Source organism: Sus scrofa, chromosome 2, assembly GCF_054392235.1.
Source record: "Sus scrofa isolate SSC_HxYL_T2T_F1_AM1 chromosome 2, Sscrofa_HxYL_maternal_Yorkshire_Landrace_v2.0, whole genome shotgun sequence".
Lineage (NCBI taxonomy): Eukaryota > Metazoa > Chordata > Mammalia > Artiodactyla > Suidae > Sus > Sus scrofa.
The window spans coordinates 68,190,574-68,206,584 of NC_139384.1; the positions used below are offsets into that span (position 1 = coordinate 68,190,574).

A 16,011-nucleotide genomic window follows, 5' to 3' on the forward strand; every position below is an offset into this window, starting at 1 on the left:
GCCCCTGCCAGGCAAGCTGCTGGAGCGGCAGGTTCGCAAACAACTGAACACATGTCAGACATTACTAGGCCAGTGCTCTGAGCCAGGCAGGCTGGGGTCTGGGCCCCACACTTGGGGTCTGCGCTCATTCCCGCATCTATGATTTTCACATGTGTCGTGTTTTCCTGTGCTTGTTTAGACTCGGCGTGGGCTGGAGGTGCGCGGCTCCCCGGAGGGCGCTTGGGGGGCTGCCAAGGACCCTCGGGCGGAGGGGGCGGTGCTCTGGAGACTGCTGCAAGGTGTGAGGAGAAAAACAGGGGCCAGGAAACAGCAACTCTGCTGTTGAGGGGGAACCCTCCCCAGAGGCCTCAGAGCCAAGATCCCAGGTTCTGGCCTTGCACAGGCTGACGTGGACGCTGCCTACCCACCAGTTTCTTGGAGGGCCCTGGCTCTTGTTCTCCCCTGAATCTGTCCGTGTTGTCTTCTGGGACCTCCTTGGAGTGGGGGGCGGGGGAAGTATGACCAGGGCCTGTGTCCTCTGCCTGGTGGGGTGAGCCTTGGCAAGCACAGGGCCAGATGCGTGGAAAAAACACAGCCTCGATGCCTTCAGGCCAGAATCTTGTTCCCCTCCTCACCAATTCTGGCCTCTAGCCCCTCACCTAAAATCCTAGGGAACATGTGCACAACCCGGGACAGCCCTCACCTGTCGGCACCGAGGTCAGGAATGACTCCTGGCTCCTGGCTCTCCTTCCCTCCCTGAATCAACCAGGCTCCCAGGCTGGCCAACCTCACCCTGAAATCTCTCTCTGTGAAGCTCTCCATGGGGCTCTGCCCTGGCCGGGGCGCCGTAGCCCATTCCTTGCAGCCAGCTCTCCCTGGGCAGCCAGAGGAACTGTGACAAACACAAGCATGCGATTCTCTCAGAAAATCCTGTGTGGCGCTACCCACCATGCTCGGGGAGGAGGTGCGAAGGCCGTGGCCAAGGTGAGCACTGCCACGCTGTGGCTCCAGGACACTGTGAGGGAATGCTCTCACCAACTGCTGGGTCCCCACACATGTGAGTCCCCATGGTCCTTCCTGCCTGTCCCTGTACCAGGCTGCTGGGGGCCATCTCTTCCAGGGATGCAAACCCACACCGGCCACAGACAACGTGGGGACAGGGGTCATAGCAAGGACATGGAAGATCAAGGCGACAGATGAGAGCAAAAGAGTGACTCGACAGCAGCAGGATGAGCGCAGAAAAGCAACCCAATGTGAGAGGGGGCATGGGCATGAATAGGGAGTCAGGACGGGCTGCGGAAGGGAAGGGAGGTGGTCTGCGCAGGAAATGGGGCCAGGAGCCTGCAAGAGGAGGAGGGCTGAAGAGCCGGGGCAGCATGTGTAAAGGGCCCATGGCTGGAGAGGGGTCGGCTTTGGGAGCAGGAGTGAGAGGGCCCCAAACTTCCACTAGGAGGGAACGGAGGGGCTGTGCAAGGTCCTGACCAGAGGAGGGCCATGAGGGCTCTTGTGGGTGGAAAAAAGGCTGGGGAGGTGGGAAGTAGGCAGTGGCCAGGCAGAGGAGAGAGTGGGACCTTGATGGGGGTGCCAACAAGACACGGCCATGGGTCAGAGTGGGTGAGAGGACAGGAGAGTTGAGGACACCTCCAGGGTTCCTGCCTGAGTCACAGGGAGATGGCACCACTGGAAGTCTCCAGGAGGAATAAGGATGGAGCAACACCAAGAGATACTGGGATGGGCCAGGGCCCCATGAAATGACCTCAAGGATGTGACCTGGGGAAAAAGGAACTTGGAGCACAGGGGAGGGGCTGGGCAGGAACATCCTAAGCAGGCAGAGGAACAGCACAGAGGAACAGATCAGGCCTGTCCCTTGATAAGAGGCACAGGGAAAGCCTGGCCCACCCCGACTCCCTGAAGCCCCCAGAACCCCATAAGCAAGGCCCCTGGAGGGCAAGAGCCTTCCCAGCCCCAGGATCCTGCCCAGGCTGTGCCCTCCACCCAGATGCCTTTACCTTTGGGTCAGCTTGGCAACTCCAAACCCCTGTGGCGGACTCTGCCCTCCACTCCCAGGCCCAGCATTTTGGATGTGACCCTGCTGCTAAGTCATCAAACACGTGTGTCATCCTCACTAGACAGTGAGCTGTGCCAGGGAAGGGAGTAACCCGGCGCCCGGCCCAGCCTTACCCTGGCCAGCACTGCCGATGCCCAGGTGTGTCAGGTTGGCTGCGAGGTTGCCGGTGCTGCTGGAACTGCTCAGCGCAGGGAAGGTGGGCTCTTCAGGGTCCAGCGGGGTCGGGAGGGGGGAGGGGAAGTGGATGTTGGTCAGGTCAGGCAGGGAGCCCCCCGTGTTGTGGGTGGCGGGGATCAGGGCTGTAGTGTTTTCCTGGTCGGCAGATGGAAAGATGCTGGGGAGGGGGGGTGGGAAAGGCCAGACAGAGACGGAAGTGAGCTCTCAGGACTACGGCTGGCCCATTCTCCCCCAAAAGCTGTGGCAGGGACAGGAGAAGGCTGGTGCAAAAGCCTTAGCAGGTGCTAAATTATCCCCTACAATCAGGTGCTGCCCTGACGAAGAAACACCTGTCTGCTCGCACCTCCAATGGAAGCTCAGGAAACAGCCTATCCCTGCGGGAAGGAGGCTGGGGTGAGAGTCTTCCCTCTGACCAAGGACACATGGTGTGTCTGAGGGGTGAGTGTACTGGGGCTGGGCAAGGGCTACATCATCCCAGGCAGGGAGGGGTAGGAGTGGTCTCCAATGGGGCTTGCTGGGTGGCCCCCAGTGGCACAGTGGCTCTCTTGTCATGACAGGCAGCCTTGTGAGCAGATGGGAAGCCCTGGGGTTGTCCAAGCAGCCCTTGGTGGCCTTGGGCATGTGGGGTGGGCCCTGCTGAGACTTACTTGATTCCGGGGACCTCGCAGGACTTGGGCCTGGACCCCGTCTGAAAGAAAAGACAGCAGAGGCTGAGCGGCCTCCTTGTGCACCACATGTCCTCAACATGGCCCATCTCCCCACGGGGCCAAGAACTTGCAACAAGAGAGCTTACTGGCAGGTGAAGAAGGGTGGCCCCGTGGGATGGAGGAGCCTGCCCCAGACACACCTAGGGGCAAAACCAAGAGCTCTACGGAAAATGCTGTCCCACAGCCCCTCCCAGCTTCACTCCTGTCTGCCTGGCAAGGTGGGCACAGCCCAGGGGTGGTGTGGTCCCTTGTCAGGGCAGGCACTGGGGGAACAGAGAAGGCTTGCCCACTCTTCACATCTGAACCTTCCAGGGCTGGGCCACAGCCGTCAGCAGCCAGCCCAGAAGGGTGGCAGCGGTGGCGCAGTGGGTAGGGGGTGTGTCAGGGCCACCGAAAACCCAGGTGCCTCCAGGCTAATGCCCTCTGCTGTTCCTGAATCAAGGTGTTTAGGGCTCCAGTGCCCAGGCACTGCTTCTGCTAGTGGCCCTCTGTTCATGGCAAGGAAGCCTCTGTCATGTGCAGAAGCCTGAGGAGGTTCAAGCTGGATGCCCTAAATAATACAGAGAGTGCTGCCCAGCACCCCCGCCCCCATCCCCCACTTTCCAGGGGTGCCCCCAAGCTGTGACTCCCATGGGGACCCTGGCCTGGCCCACAGTGCCTGGGGATGAAGACTGGCTGTCCTGGGGGCCAGCCCTGGGGAGAAGGTTCCAGAGCAACTCTTGTTTCCTCTTTTGTGAACCTGGGACACCATCACCATCCAAGAACTGCAAGCCCCAGGCAGGGTCCCCACACTCTTGTTCAAGGACAAAGGAGGGAATTCTCTTCCGCTGGCAGCAGACAGGACCGGACAGAACCTGGCGTGCCAACGCAGGGATCGGCTGTGTACATGCTCCCTTCTTCCTCTCTGCCTCTCAGGCCCTCAGGCTGACACTCCTGGATGATGTGTTCTTTAGGGATTATCACACAGGAACGTGGACACACCGGTGCAAGGCTAGGCCCACTTCCTGTGCACATACCAGGTGGTTGGGGGAGGCCCAACTGGCAGGGCTTGTGGAGCCCAAAGTGGGGGAGGGGCAGGCGGGTGACCAGCAGGCGTTAAGCCCTGCAGGGAATGCCAGAGGAATGGGTTCCTACTCGGCCATGGGCTCCTTAATTCCGTGAGTAAACACCTGGTTCATTACCAGATTTTTTGCAAAGCACTTTAACGATGACTTTTTCTAAAGAGTCTTTTCAAAAGCATTCCACGAACATTATGGGATCTTAATGGATTTCTAAACAGTATTAAAATTCACCCCCCCACACCCTACCCGCAAGAAGTCCACAGGAATTCCTTTATTGACATCCTCACGGATGCATTGTTTGGCCCTGCAGTTTAAAAGGAGTCTCACCAAGATGCTGGGCTCTGCCGTCTTCTTCTCACTCCCAGGAGTGTTTCTCTCCCCAGAGTTAGGACGCTTGCCATCTGAGCTTTCTTTAGGGCAGCACCACATGTGGCACGCACAGGGACCCTGCTGTCCTTACTGACACACCTCTCTGCAACTAGATGTTTCAGCTGCTTTTTGACTTGGGGGTGTTAGAATTTTTAAGTTTTTCCCCAACTCTGAAAAGTATATGTGTTCCTTGTGCAAAACTGGAATACACAGAAAGGGATTAAAAGGCCAACAGTGCTGGCCACACCAGTCACGCAAGGTGACACACCCACTCATGTCTCCTTCTCCCGGGACCTGGTCCTGCACACCCAGGGATGTGTGGGCATCTGTGGTTTGTGCCTTTCTAAACATCTTTATCCTCTTTCCATATAACAGTTTTGTCACAAGTTATCTTGCATGCCTTTGAAATTCCTTCAAAGATCCTAACTCAATAAACACAGAGCTTTCCACACAAGGGACTGAGGACAATTTCCTTATAAATCTCCTACTGTCCAACATTCAAGTTGTTTCCAATTGATTTTAAAAGCGCTGAACACACGCCTTTGGGGAACATAGCTCTGTTTGCTAATTCATCATCTTCCTCTGAATTCCCCGGGGATGGGCAACTAGTGTTGCTGCCCCTTTCACAGCAACCTGACCACCAGAGGGTTTCTTTTATTTTTTTAACTTTCAAAACCACTTCAGTGTTAAATGCACTTTTGGTTATATTTAAATTCTTTGAAATCTGTACTCATGGCACAAATTCCATCTTATCCCTAGACATTTTTGTAGGTTGAACTTGAGAAACTTGTTTCTGGACCTGAAAACAATAGAGAAATCACCAATCCAACTGGGAGTTCCAAGCAGACTCTGTACTCTAATAAAAGCTGCAATTTTTGTGCAAATGAATGGAAATTATGTTTAAGGGTGATGATAAACAATGATAATTACCCAATACCGTGGATCTAGTAGAATGATCACAGGCTACGAATTAGGAGGTATAATGGTTCTAAACCCTAAGACTCCTTACAACCTTGGGCAAATCACTCAATATGCCTGGATTCCATTTCTCTCTCTTTTTTAATTGGATATAACTGGCATATAATATTAGTTTCATGTAAGCAACATAATGATCTGATATTTGTATATATCACAGTGATCACCATAATATGTCTAGTTAATAGATACCGTCCCTACACATAAAAAAACGGAACAGAGAGTTCCCACTGTGGCGCAACGGGATCAGCAGCATCCTGGGAGCTCTGGAACGAGGGTTTGATCCCCAGTCCCGCACAGTGGGTTAAGGATCAGCATTGCTGCAGCTGCAGCTTAGGACGAGACTGCAACTCAGATCTGATCCCTGGCCTGGGAGCTCCACGTGCCACAGGGAATCCAAATGTCCATCGACAGAGGATTGGATTCGGAAGATGTGGTATATATACACGATGGAATACTACTCAGCCATTAAAAAGGATGACATCATGCCATTTGCAGCAACATGGATGGAACTAGAGAATCTCATACTGAGTGAAATGAGCCAGAAAGACAAAGACAAATACCATATGACATCACTTATAACTGGAATCTAATATCCAGCACAAATGAACATCTCCTCAGAAAAGAAAATCAATCATGGACTTGGAGAAGAGACTTGTGGTTGCCTGATGGGAGGGGGAGGGAGTGGGAGGGATCGGGAGCTTGGGCTTATCAGTCACAACGTAGAATAGATTTACAAGGAGATCCCGCTGAATAGCATTGAGAACTATGTCTAGATACTCATGTTGCAACAGAAGAAATGGTGGGGGGAAAAACTGTAATTGTAATGTATACATGTAAGGATAACCTGACCCCCTTGCTGTACAGTGGGAAAATAAAATAAAATTTAATAAAAAAAAAAAAAAAAAAAAAAAAAAAAAAAGAAAAAAAGAAAATGGCGTGCTTTGTGAATATGCACCAGGGCCATACTACTTTTCCCTACATCATTCCAATCTTAGTATGTATGCTGCCAAAGTGAATATGGGTTTTAATTCTTTTTTTTTTTTTTTTTTTGCTTTTTAGGGCAGTATCCACGGCACATGGAAGTTCCCAGGCTAAGGGTCTAATCAGAGATAAAGCTACCAGCCTATGCCACAGCCACAGCAATGGGGGATCCGAGCCGCATCTTCAACCTACACCACAGCTCATGGCAGCACCAGATCCTTAACCCACTGAGTGAGGCCAGGGATCGAACCCGTATCCTCATGGATCCTAGTTGGGTCTGTTAACTGCTGAGCCAGGAAGGGAACTCCCAGGTTTTAATTCTTCACATGGTTTTCACCAGTGTAACAGACCTGCCATTAGTGTTCAATAAGCTTATGTGACTGGTCAAAAGAAAATGAGGTTCAGGCTTCAGGGACAGTGATACTCCCCCAAAGTGCTATTTTGCCATTTTTATCTGAGTTGTGCTAAAAAAAAAAAAGAAAAGAAAAAAAAAGATCACAAAAGAAAACAGCTTTTGAACAATCCCTTAAGCTCTTACCTTCTTGGTGTCCCAAGCTTGCTTAGAAAGGTTCTTGTCCGTCTCCGATGTGGTCTCCTCCATTCCCGGGACTGTTAATAGTAAGACTGGGGTGGGGTGGGGTGGGTTTGGAGGAGAAGGAGAAGCAGAAAAGGAATCTTTGCAGCTGTGTGGCGGCACCAGGAGGGCACTTCCCTGACATACAGAGTCACGACCGTGATATGAATGTAACCACCCAACAGTAACTTCTGGGGACTGCACTAAAGTACAAAAGAGTTTCATTAAAAAGAAAAAAAAGGATGCAAACTATTGCCTTTGAAATGGATAAGCAATGAGACCCTGCTATGGAGCACTGGGAACTATGTCTAGTCACTCACGACAGAGCATGATAATGGGAGAAAAAAGAATGTATACATGTAACTGCGACTAGGTCACCCTGATGTACAGTAGAAAATCGAAAGAACACTGTAGGCAAGCTATAATGGAAAAAATAAAAATCATTATAAAATAATAAAAAAAAAGAAGAAGAAAGAAAGAAAAGTAAAGAAAAAAGAAGGTCAGAGAATCTGTGATTTAAAAAGGAGCAAAAGCGAAAGTTCTGGAGCTAAGGACTGTGTGTCGACTCTGCCTCTCACATACCCTACTCTGGCCTTGGAGGCCTCAGTCTGCAAAGAGCCAAGAATTTCTCCTGCCTCCCTGGGTGGCTGCTTTGCCCGGAGTGCCCCACTTGTAGGCCTGTGGATACCTGGCCCCGCCTTGGGTCAACACTCAGAGGCTGGGCCCATCTGGGTAGCTCAACATGGGCTGACATTGACCCACCCATGGTAGCTATGGCCCCATGAGTTGGCGGCAACTTGAACCAGCCCCAGAGGATGAAAGGACGGGAGAGAAGGTCTCAGGCACTGGAGGGGCATTATTCGAGGCCCTGGAAACAGCTATGCCTTAAGACCCCTTTCCTTAAACCTTTTAGTTCGAGTGAGATTAAACATTTTCCGCAGGAGACCCTATTTCTTTACGCTTGTTAGAAGTTCAGTTTTTCACCTGCAATAGCGCCATTATGAACATAGCCAGATGGGTTCATTTCTTCTTCTTGCCACTCAGACTGGGAGATGGGAGGGCAGCCAGGCTAACCCTGATTCGTTACTGCCTGGGCCCCTCCTAGAGGAAGAGGGAGAGGTGATGTATTTCCCTCCCCCTATCCCAAGGCCAACTGGACTCTGGGTTGCCAGGGGTCCTTCCATGGTCACAGAGAATCCTCTGGGGATGGCAATGCCCACTGGCTCACCCTAAAAGCCCCATGTCCCCCAGCACCCTCTGAACTGCCCCCAGCATCAGGAACAGGAGAGAAGCGCCAGGTCCACCCTCATCGCTCCTAGGCATCTGGAATCTCTGCTTTTATTACAGAGACAGCTCCTTCTGCCATCTTGCTTTTGCTGCCTCATGAGCTGGGATCTCAGGGAGAACACATGAGGAGAGCCCCTGCCCACCAAGGGGTGAAGTTTTGATTGATCATCCTTCTTCTATCAGCAGAACCTCTGGGCCTCTCGTGTACATGATTAATTCTCTGGTTTCAGTGTCTTGGAGAAGATCAGGCCCATGTGGGATTTCCTTGAGCTGGCCTCATAGCACCACACTCCCCTCTCTGGATGACATGCCCCAGTGTTTTGTTTTGTCTTTTGTCTTTTTAGAGCCGCACCCATGGCACATGGAGGTTCCCAGGCTAGGGGTCCAATCAGAGCTATAGCTGCCAGCCTATACCACAGCCACAGTAGTGCCAGATCCGAGCTGCATCTGCGACCCATATCACAGCTCACAGCAGCGCCGGATCCTTAACCCACTGAGTGAGGTCAGGGATCAAACCCACAACCTATTGTTCCTAGTCGGATTCGTTTCTGCTGCACCACGACAGGAACTCTGACAATGCCCCAGTTTTTAAGATGCCATGTACCTTCCTGGAAGGTCTCAGGGATGCTGCCTCCATACCTGGATCCAAAGAAGGACTGGGGGACTGGGCACAGATCTGCCCCAGCTGCAGGGGTGTGTGCATGACCTAGTTGGAAAGGAGGCTCTGGGCAAGAGTTAGGAAACAGTTTCTTTTCCACCACCATAGCCAGAATGGGCTCAGGGGCTGTAGACCCCAAGAGGGTTCGGCATATCAGAACTGAGAAACAATCCAGTGTCAAGGCCTGGATCAAACCGTACCTGAAGCCAAACATCTAGCCCTAACTGTTGGTCATGAGCTGATAAACACACCTTTTGCATGGGCCTGCTGCTCCCAACATCTGAAGGAATCTGTAAGGCCCTCCAGACCATACTTTCATGACCATACTTTCAATCCATGAACAGAGGCCAATGTGAGTTTGCAGGGACTCTCTCTCTCTGCCTAGAAAACTCCTACACACTCCTCAAAATCCAACTCAAGTAGTGTCATCTCTGAACGTTTCCCTAAACCCTTCCCTTTGGAAGACATCATCTACTGAGTTTTTCTTCTCAGGCCTGTCCACCCATGAGTTTGTGGCCTCTGGGAATACAGCAGCCACCCACTCGAGACTTGCTTGATCCTAGGAAAGATGCCCGTGTGCCCTGCTAATACCTCTTTTCTGGTGCGTGTCCTGGGACCCACCCGTAAAGGGCTCTGGCTGGGTGGGCGTCATTGTGCTCTGGTGCAGGGCAGAGTCAGAATTGGTCCTGGGGAGAGAAGAGAGACAGTGAGCTTCGACCCCAAAGAGGGTGAAGGAATAGTCCTGGCCCCGCTCTCTCTGGGACATGCCCAATGGGACAGGGTGGCAGTCACGGGTCGTTTTTGTGAGCGTCTGTACCTCAGCAGAACTCTAAAGAACCGTAAGGGGACTAGTTTTTGTCTTCAAGGCTGCAATGGCTGCAAAAACCTCTGTTCCTAACCAGCCCCTGCCCATCCCTGCCTGTTTGATGGGCTTCTCAGCTTTAGGGAAAGGGTGGTGCTTCCCCACTGAAACTCTCCAGAGAGAGGGCCTGACAGCCCCACAGTGGCCCAGCCTTGAGGGTACGAGCCCATCATGGAGTCCCCTACTGGTAACAAATGGCCAGCAGGGGGTTCTTGCTCCATCCAGCCCAGGCCAGGAGCCTGGAAGAGGCTCCACTCGCTGCACCAGTAACACAATCTCCTCTCCCACCCCCCGGGCTGAAGGTTCCCGGAAAAACCCCTCAGCTGCCTAGGAAACCAGGGGCAGCCACAGGGAGCTGGGCAGACATGCAAAGGGCAAGCCCAGCTGCACAGCCAATTTGAGGATGAGAGTAAAAGCCATACGCACTCAACAGGGACGTCCCAGAGAGTGATGAGGAGCAAATTTGGCTCAAGGACAGGAACAGGTTATAAAGTACCAGGCCGCCTCTGAACCTGGGGCTAGCTAAGCAGCAAGAAGCCAGGAAGAGCCTGGTACCCCACCAGCTGTGTGTCCATGAGCAAGTGTTCTAAGCTCTCTGTGCTCTTTCTTATGAGATGAGGAGGACAACAGCACACAATCCACAAAGCTCTGTGTGTCTTACATCAGTTAAGGTACGTCATGACAGTTGAAATGGGACCTGATATATGAATATGGGCTTCAAGGGTATTTATATATGTTATTGAATTATATATTTTATGTAGTTTAATACACACACGTATTTTTTAACAGCCTGCTTATTTTAGCCTTTGTTTACTGAAATCACCCATGTATACTCTTTTGCATATGTGTGGTAAAATAAATGGAATATAAAATTTGCCTTTATAATAATTTTTAAGTGTACAATTCCATGTCACTAAGTACATTCACACTGGTGTGCAACTGTCACCTGCGTCACCATAGGTATTTATATTAACTACACTATTGTCATTATTTTAGATCTTTTTAGATGATGGCACTATGGATTTTTATCTTTTTATGTATTTTCCTAATCTTCTAGTAATAAATATATAATACTTTTCCAATCATATTGTCTATGGCTGTTAAGACTGTGGGAAACCAATCATAATAGAGCACAAAATGAAAAAAGGCAAGCCACAATACTGAATATTCCATACAATCCCAATTTTGTTTAAAAAAGAAAAAAAGATCATAAATAGAGGAGAAAAAAAATTCCTGGAAGACCCCTAAACTGTGACTTCATTGTTACAGGGATAGAACTGATTTCTAGAAACTTCTGGATGCTTCTTAGTTTTGTCATTTTTTCAGTGACTGCGTATCAGTTTCCCAAGCACGACCAGGATGAAAGCACAATTTTGTTTCCAATGAGAGGGCTAGGGGTTGGCTCTGGGTCACTGACCTTCTCCAGCTGGTGTCCGCAGGTGGTGAGAGGTACACGGTCCCGTATGGGCAGCTGTCTGAGTGAGCATGAGTTAAGAGGTCAGTGCTGTCAGTTCAGGCCCTGCCCTGAGCACGAGGAACCCTGCACTGGCCAGCCGGAGTAGCCAGGCTGCTGGGAGCCTGCAAACAGCTGGGGCCTCGGGGCGGAGGCCTTTCCTGCCTGGCTGCAAGCAGCCTCCAGGGTACAGCCCTTCCACCTAGCACTCAGCACTCACCCCCCACAAGTGCACGTGCGGGCTGCACCCCTTCCAAGAAGGGCCTCAGCCATGAAACGGGGGCCCGTGGTGGGGGAGGGGCTGTGGAGAGTCTAGTTCAACTGACCCCGGTCTTGACTCTTAATTCTGGGCTGACCGGACAGCTCTCAGGGCCCGAGGGCTTGGTCTGGGGCCCAGCCGGTCAGGCTCCCCCAGCCCTTGGAAATGCAAACCAGGAGAAAATAAGCTTCTCTGTTCTAGGGAGCCAGGGACCCCAGAAGCAGCCACTCAGATTCTAGTGGTGGGGGAACTTGGCTGGCCAAGGGCAGCCAAGTCGGGGGAGGGGTGCGGGATTTCTGACAATGTCTCTGCTTGGCTGAGGTGCAAAGGCAAATTTTGTGTCCTCAGATCAAGCCTCCCTCTGATCTGTCTGGGTTTGGCTCAGATTCCCCTCAGATTCCCCTCAGTCTGGGTTTGGCTCAGATTCCCCTCAGTCCTGCTGCCTGGGCTCAGCTGCCCTCCATACAGTCCCCAGAGGGGTCCACCACCATGGCCCTGATGAGGGGGTGCCCTGCTCACAGCTTTCCAGGGTCCCAGCCAGGCATCTGAGCACAATGTGGTTCAGTGGCCACTACTGTGCCATTGTTCCCTGTGCTTCCTTAGCCCTCACCTGGCTGAGGTTCCTCAGCTGCCTCCTCCAGGAAGTCCTCAGGGGTTTCCATGTAACTACGCTCCCTCTTAGTGCTGCCCGACAGCCCTGGAAAATTTAAGTGGCCCTGATTCCATTCCAGAGCTGGCTGGCAGCAAGCAACTCCATCAGCTGGATGAAGCAGTCCCTACCCACCCCCACCCCAGCCCACATCCCCTGGGAAAAGGATATCTGCCTTCCGTGTTTATCCACTGACAGGGGCCGGCGATGTGGGGAGCCGAGCCGGCCACGCTCCCGGTACACTCTGTCCACTAGCCCATGATGCCGGGTAGTTCGGCTGGTGTCCAGGCCCGAGGACTGGAAGGGTGTCTGGGAGCAGGGAGGAGACCAATGTGGAGAGGGAGGAGAGGAAAAGATAGAAAAAAGAGAGGAATCCAAACCATGGTTATCAGCTGTGGCCAAGACCTGACCCCAGTTCTGCCCTCAGGATCTGACCTCAGGGTACCCCCCACCATCCCCTCCCCACCCAGTCCCTGAGATACCCTTGGCTACTCCAGATGAGCTTCTTTCCCTCCTGCAGCCCCTGCCCTCAGAACACTGTGGGGGTGGCAGCGAGCCAGGGGTCCCAGGCACCAGGGCAGCAGGAGTGCAGTGCAGCCGGCATGCACGGGCCAGGCAGAGCGGCGCAAGCTCGGGGCCCGGTGCCGGCTGAGGTGCCAGGGATGCAAACGGCCGGAGCACCCCCGCAAGGCTTGCCAGGTGCAGTCAGACCTCCGCCCTCTCTCTCTGGGCCTGGCCGGCCTCCTCTCTCCCCACCTACGTCATCCCTGGAGGGGCCTGCCAAGAGACAGCCCCAGGGCTTCCAGCCCAGGACGTCAAGGGGCCCACCTGGCCAAGAGCTGGCTCCCTGGAGGCTCCCTGTTGAGCCTGGGGCTGGTCTTGATTGAGACTCGGCCCCTCTTGCCCTCCCCCATGGCCTTGTCCCAGCACCACCGAGAGCCAAGTGCAGGCGCTTTCTGGAGCCCTAGCCCAGGGCTTGGCTGGACGGGCTCCCTTCCAGCACCTGGGAATGGCATGAAGCCCCTGACCAGACTCTGCTCCCACTCCTGGCTCCATGTTCCTGGGGCCCCTGGGAGCCTGCTCTCCGCCTGCCCTGGCACCATGGGGTCCCTCACCATCTGAATGGGGCAAGACTGACAGCTTTAGCTAGCTCTGGGTGCAGCTGGTCCCCCTACCCGGCCATCTGGCCCTTAGGCCCTCCTGTCTTCTCTGGGCGGCCAGGCAAAAGGCAATTTCCTCCGGAAGACTGCCACTGGCTGGCTCACTGTTTTCCCCCACCCATCCGAACAATTCAGCTAGCATTCAGGGCTGGCTGCTCTCCTTGGCATCTGGGGACCCCTGTCTCTCTCTGACCCTGGCAGCTTGGGTCTTTCCATGATTTTGCCTCCAAAAGCTGTGGGTCTGGGAGACAGGGGAGACTGAGGGAGGGTAGGAACCTCGCCGTCCAGGCACAGACACCAAGAGGACAGGGGTCATTCATCACCTCCCAGAGATGCCTGGAAGCCCAGAGGAGAAACTGAGGTGGCGGAAGCAGAGCCAGAGGCAGAAAGAAGCTCGGGCCCAGCCACAGCCCTGCTCGCCAGGTCAAGTCTGGGATCCTCGCACACGCATGTGTGTGTGTGTCACAGGAACGAACCATGCAGCGCTGGTGTGCATGCTCGGATCTCCAGGGCAGGGGTCTCCTGACACAACCACGTGCACTTCCCCAGACAGAGGGGGTGCAGAGTAGATATGTTTCCATTTGGCAGACAGGTCAACTCTCCTGCTGGGCCACAGGGATGCCCAGCGCCCGTGCACGTGCCGGGGATGCCGTGGCCTCAGCCCAGGGGCTCATTTACCAGAGAGACAGGAGCCGCTGCCAGAGCCTCCCCCAGAAATCCGCTGGGCTGAAAAATGCAAAGAACCGAGACTTTGAGACACTCCTGCCTCACCCGGCCCCCCAGTGGGAAGCCCAATAGGACCCCGTGCACCCTCGGACAGGGGCCCAAGGCAGGGCCCAGCTTCCTTGAGCAGGGAGGGAATGGGGAAACAGAGGAAGGGGAAAGCCAGGGAGGAGAGGAGAAAGGCCCCACCAGGAAGGGCCCTGACAAAGAGGTCAGGCCTCGGGAGCAGACCAGGATCGGCATGACAGCCTCAGGCCTCTGCTCTGACGAGGAGGCCACCTGGGGAGGGCTGTGCGCCAAGGGACCCAGGGGATTCAGAGCTGAGCAGGCAGGACCCCGAGCCAGCCTGGCTGGTGCCCTGCCACATCCTAGTAGCAGTGTAGGAGGAGTACGAGCTGGGAAGTGATTGGGGTGGGTGGGTGGGGGACTGAGCTCCCTGTGGAACTGACCCAGCTCCACCTGGCCTGTCAACACGGTAACGGATGTTGCTATTTCTGGGGCTCTGTCCCAGCAACAGGACAGGTGTGTGGCTGTCCAGTGGACCTGTTCCTGCAGAGCACAGACATCGTACTGGTGGTGGCCCAGCTCCTGGGCTCAGCTGGCCCCCATTTCTACCTGCAGACCAGGCTCGGAGAACATGGCCTGGAGGAAAAGGCTGGCCCTGCACTGGCCGGGGCAGTGGGCCTTATCTCTTCTTATTTATGATAAGGACGTCCTCGGCAGCTATGCGGCCTGCGGGAGCTGCACTGTGTGGGTCTCTGCCAAGAAACGTTTGCAGACAAGTGGGGTCAGGCCGCGGGGCCTCCTTCTGAGAATTGCTGGGCTTGCGGATTAGTGAAGCAGGACGGAGCCAAGCCCCAGAGGCCCTGAGCGGTTCCCGCTGCCGCACAGCCGGCCAACAGGTGTAGCGGCTGCCGAAACACTCACAGCCAGACCTCAGCCTTGCTGCGGGGTCTGCTGACAGGGGATGGGATGGGGGCGGGGGGGGTGGGTGCGGATCCGGGTGGGGCCTAGCCAGGCCATCCCAGGGGAAGCAAAGAAGTAGGCGGTGGCGGCAATCGTCTGGTGACCCCAGCTGTTCACAGGCTGTCATGCTCGCTCACTTGCTCTGTGGCCAGGATGGGACCCAGACTGCAACACGCCCCAGGTGGGAGGTGGGATGGGGGAGAAATGGGGGCTCACCTGGAAGGGCAGATCCACAGTGCCGCTCCCAATCTGGTTCACGTTGGGCAGGGACCCGCCGTAGTACTGGCCACGGCTTGGGCCCAGCTGCAGGTACTGGGACTTTTGGAGCTGGAGCTGCAAGAGAGAAGCCAGCAGCTATGGCGGGGGCAGAGGGCCCCAAGCTGTGGGGTCAGTGGCACCAGTCACAGAGGACGTGGGTCCCCCTCATGATTCAGATTCTTGCAGGAGCCACAAGTCTTTCCACCAAAGGCAGCACAATGAGAAACCTAAGATGCCCCAGGTGGCCCTCCCTGGGCTGGGAAACTTGCCCTGGGGGTGCTGTCTCCAGGAACTTGAGGGAGCTTTGCTGGCTGACTCGGACAGTTTGTGAATAAGCAAGAGTATCAAGCAGACCTGGAACCTGTGCAGGAGGCCCCTCACCCACCCGAGGGAGCCATTTCTTATCACGCCAAAGGCTGCGTTCCTGGGGCTCGGGCCAGAGGCTGCGAATTTACGCCTGGACGCGGGAGAAATTGTCTTTCCAATGGCCTTAATCAGAGGGGCCAGCTCAGAAGTGCAGCGCTGGCTTTCAAAGTGCAGCATGTACCATTCCTCAGGCAGTGCACACCGACTGACCAATTCTGCCAGACCCCACCTTGGCTCTAAGGGGTCTTGCCCAAACCCTCAGGCTCCCCTGCCCATCCCGCTAACTTCACCCATGGGAGAGCCTTCATCTGGGCGGGCCACATCCCTGCACAATCCTCGACCTTCACTTGCCAGGGGATATGTCCCGCTGGGTCAGGCCTCAGAACCAGGAGCCTGGGGCTCCCTGACCGGCCACGGCTGTCTCAGAGCCTCTTCTCACCAGAGTAGTGATTCCTCTTTGTCAAAAATGGCAGATG

At 54.4% G+C, this 16,011-nt stretch overlaps 1 protein-coding gene across 25 annotated transcripts in view; it reads right to left on the reverse strand.

The window, feature by feature from the left end:
• CRTC1 (CREB regulated transcription coactivator 1) overlaps window positions 1-16,011 on the reverse strand; it is an 87,982-nt gene that overhangs the window by 18,318 nt on the left and 53,653 nt on the right. For 8 of the 25 annotated variants that reach the window (XM_085010120.1, XM_085010118.1, XM_085010117.1 and 5 more), the window contains exons 2-8: window positions 15,128-15,244; window positions 12,234-12,371; window positions 11,119-11,180; window positions 9,431-9,525; window positions 6,859-6,944; window positions 2,872-2,912; window positions 2,161-2,381 (exon numbers count right to left, since the gene is read on the reverse strand). In XM_085010120.1, coding sequence (XP_084866246.1) covers window positions 2,161-2,381; window positions 2,872-2,912; window positions 6,859-6,944; window positions 9,431-9,525; window positions 11,119-11,180; window positions 12,234-12,371; window positions 15,128-15,244 — 760 coding nt within the window. Of the gene's footprint in view, window positions 1-2,160; window positions 2,382-2,871; window positions 2,913-6,858; window positions 6,945-9,430; window positions 9,526-11,118; window positions 11,181-12,233; window positions 12,372-13,900; window positions 13,949-15,127; window positions 15,245-16,011 lie in introns of all 25 variants that reach the window. The other 17 variants (XR_014836619.1, XR_014836621.1, XR_014836622.1 and 14 more) reach the window with 3 other exon arrangements.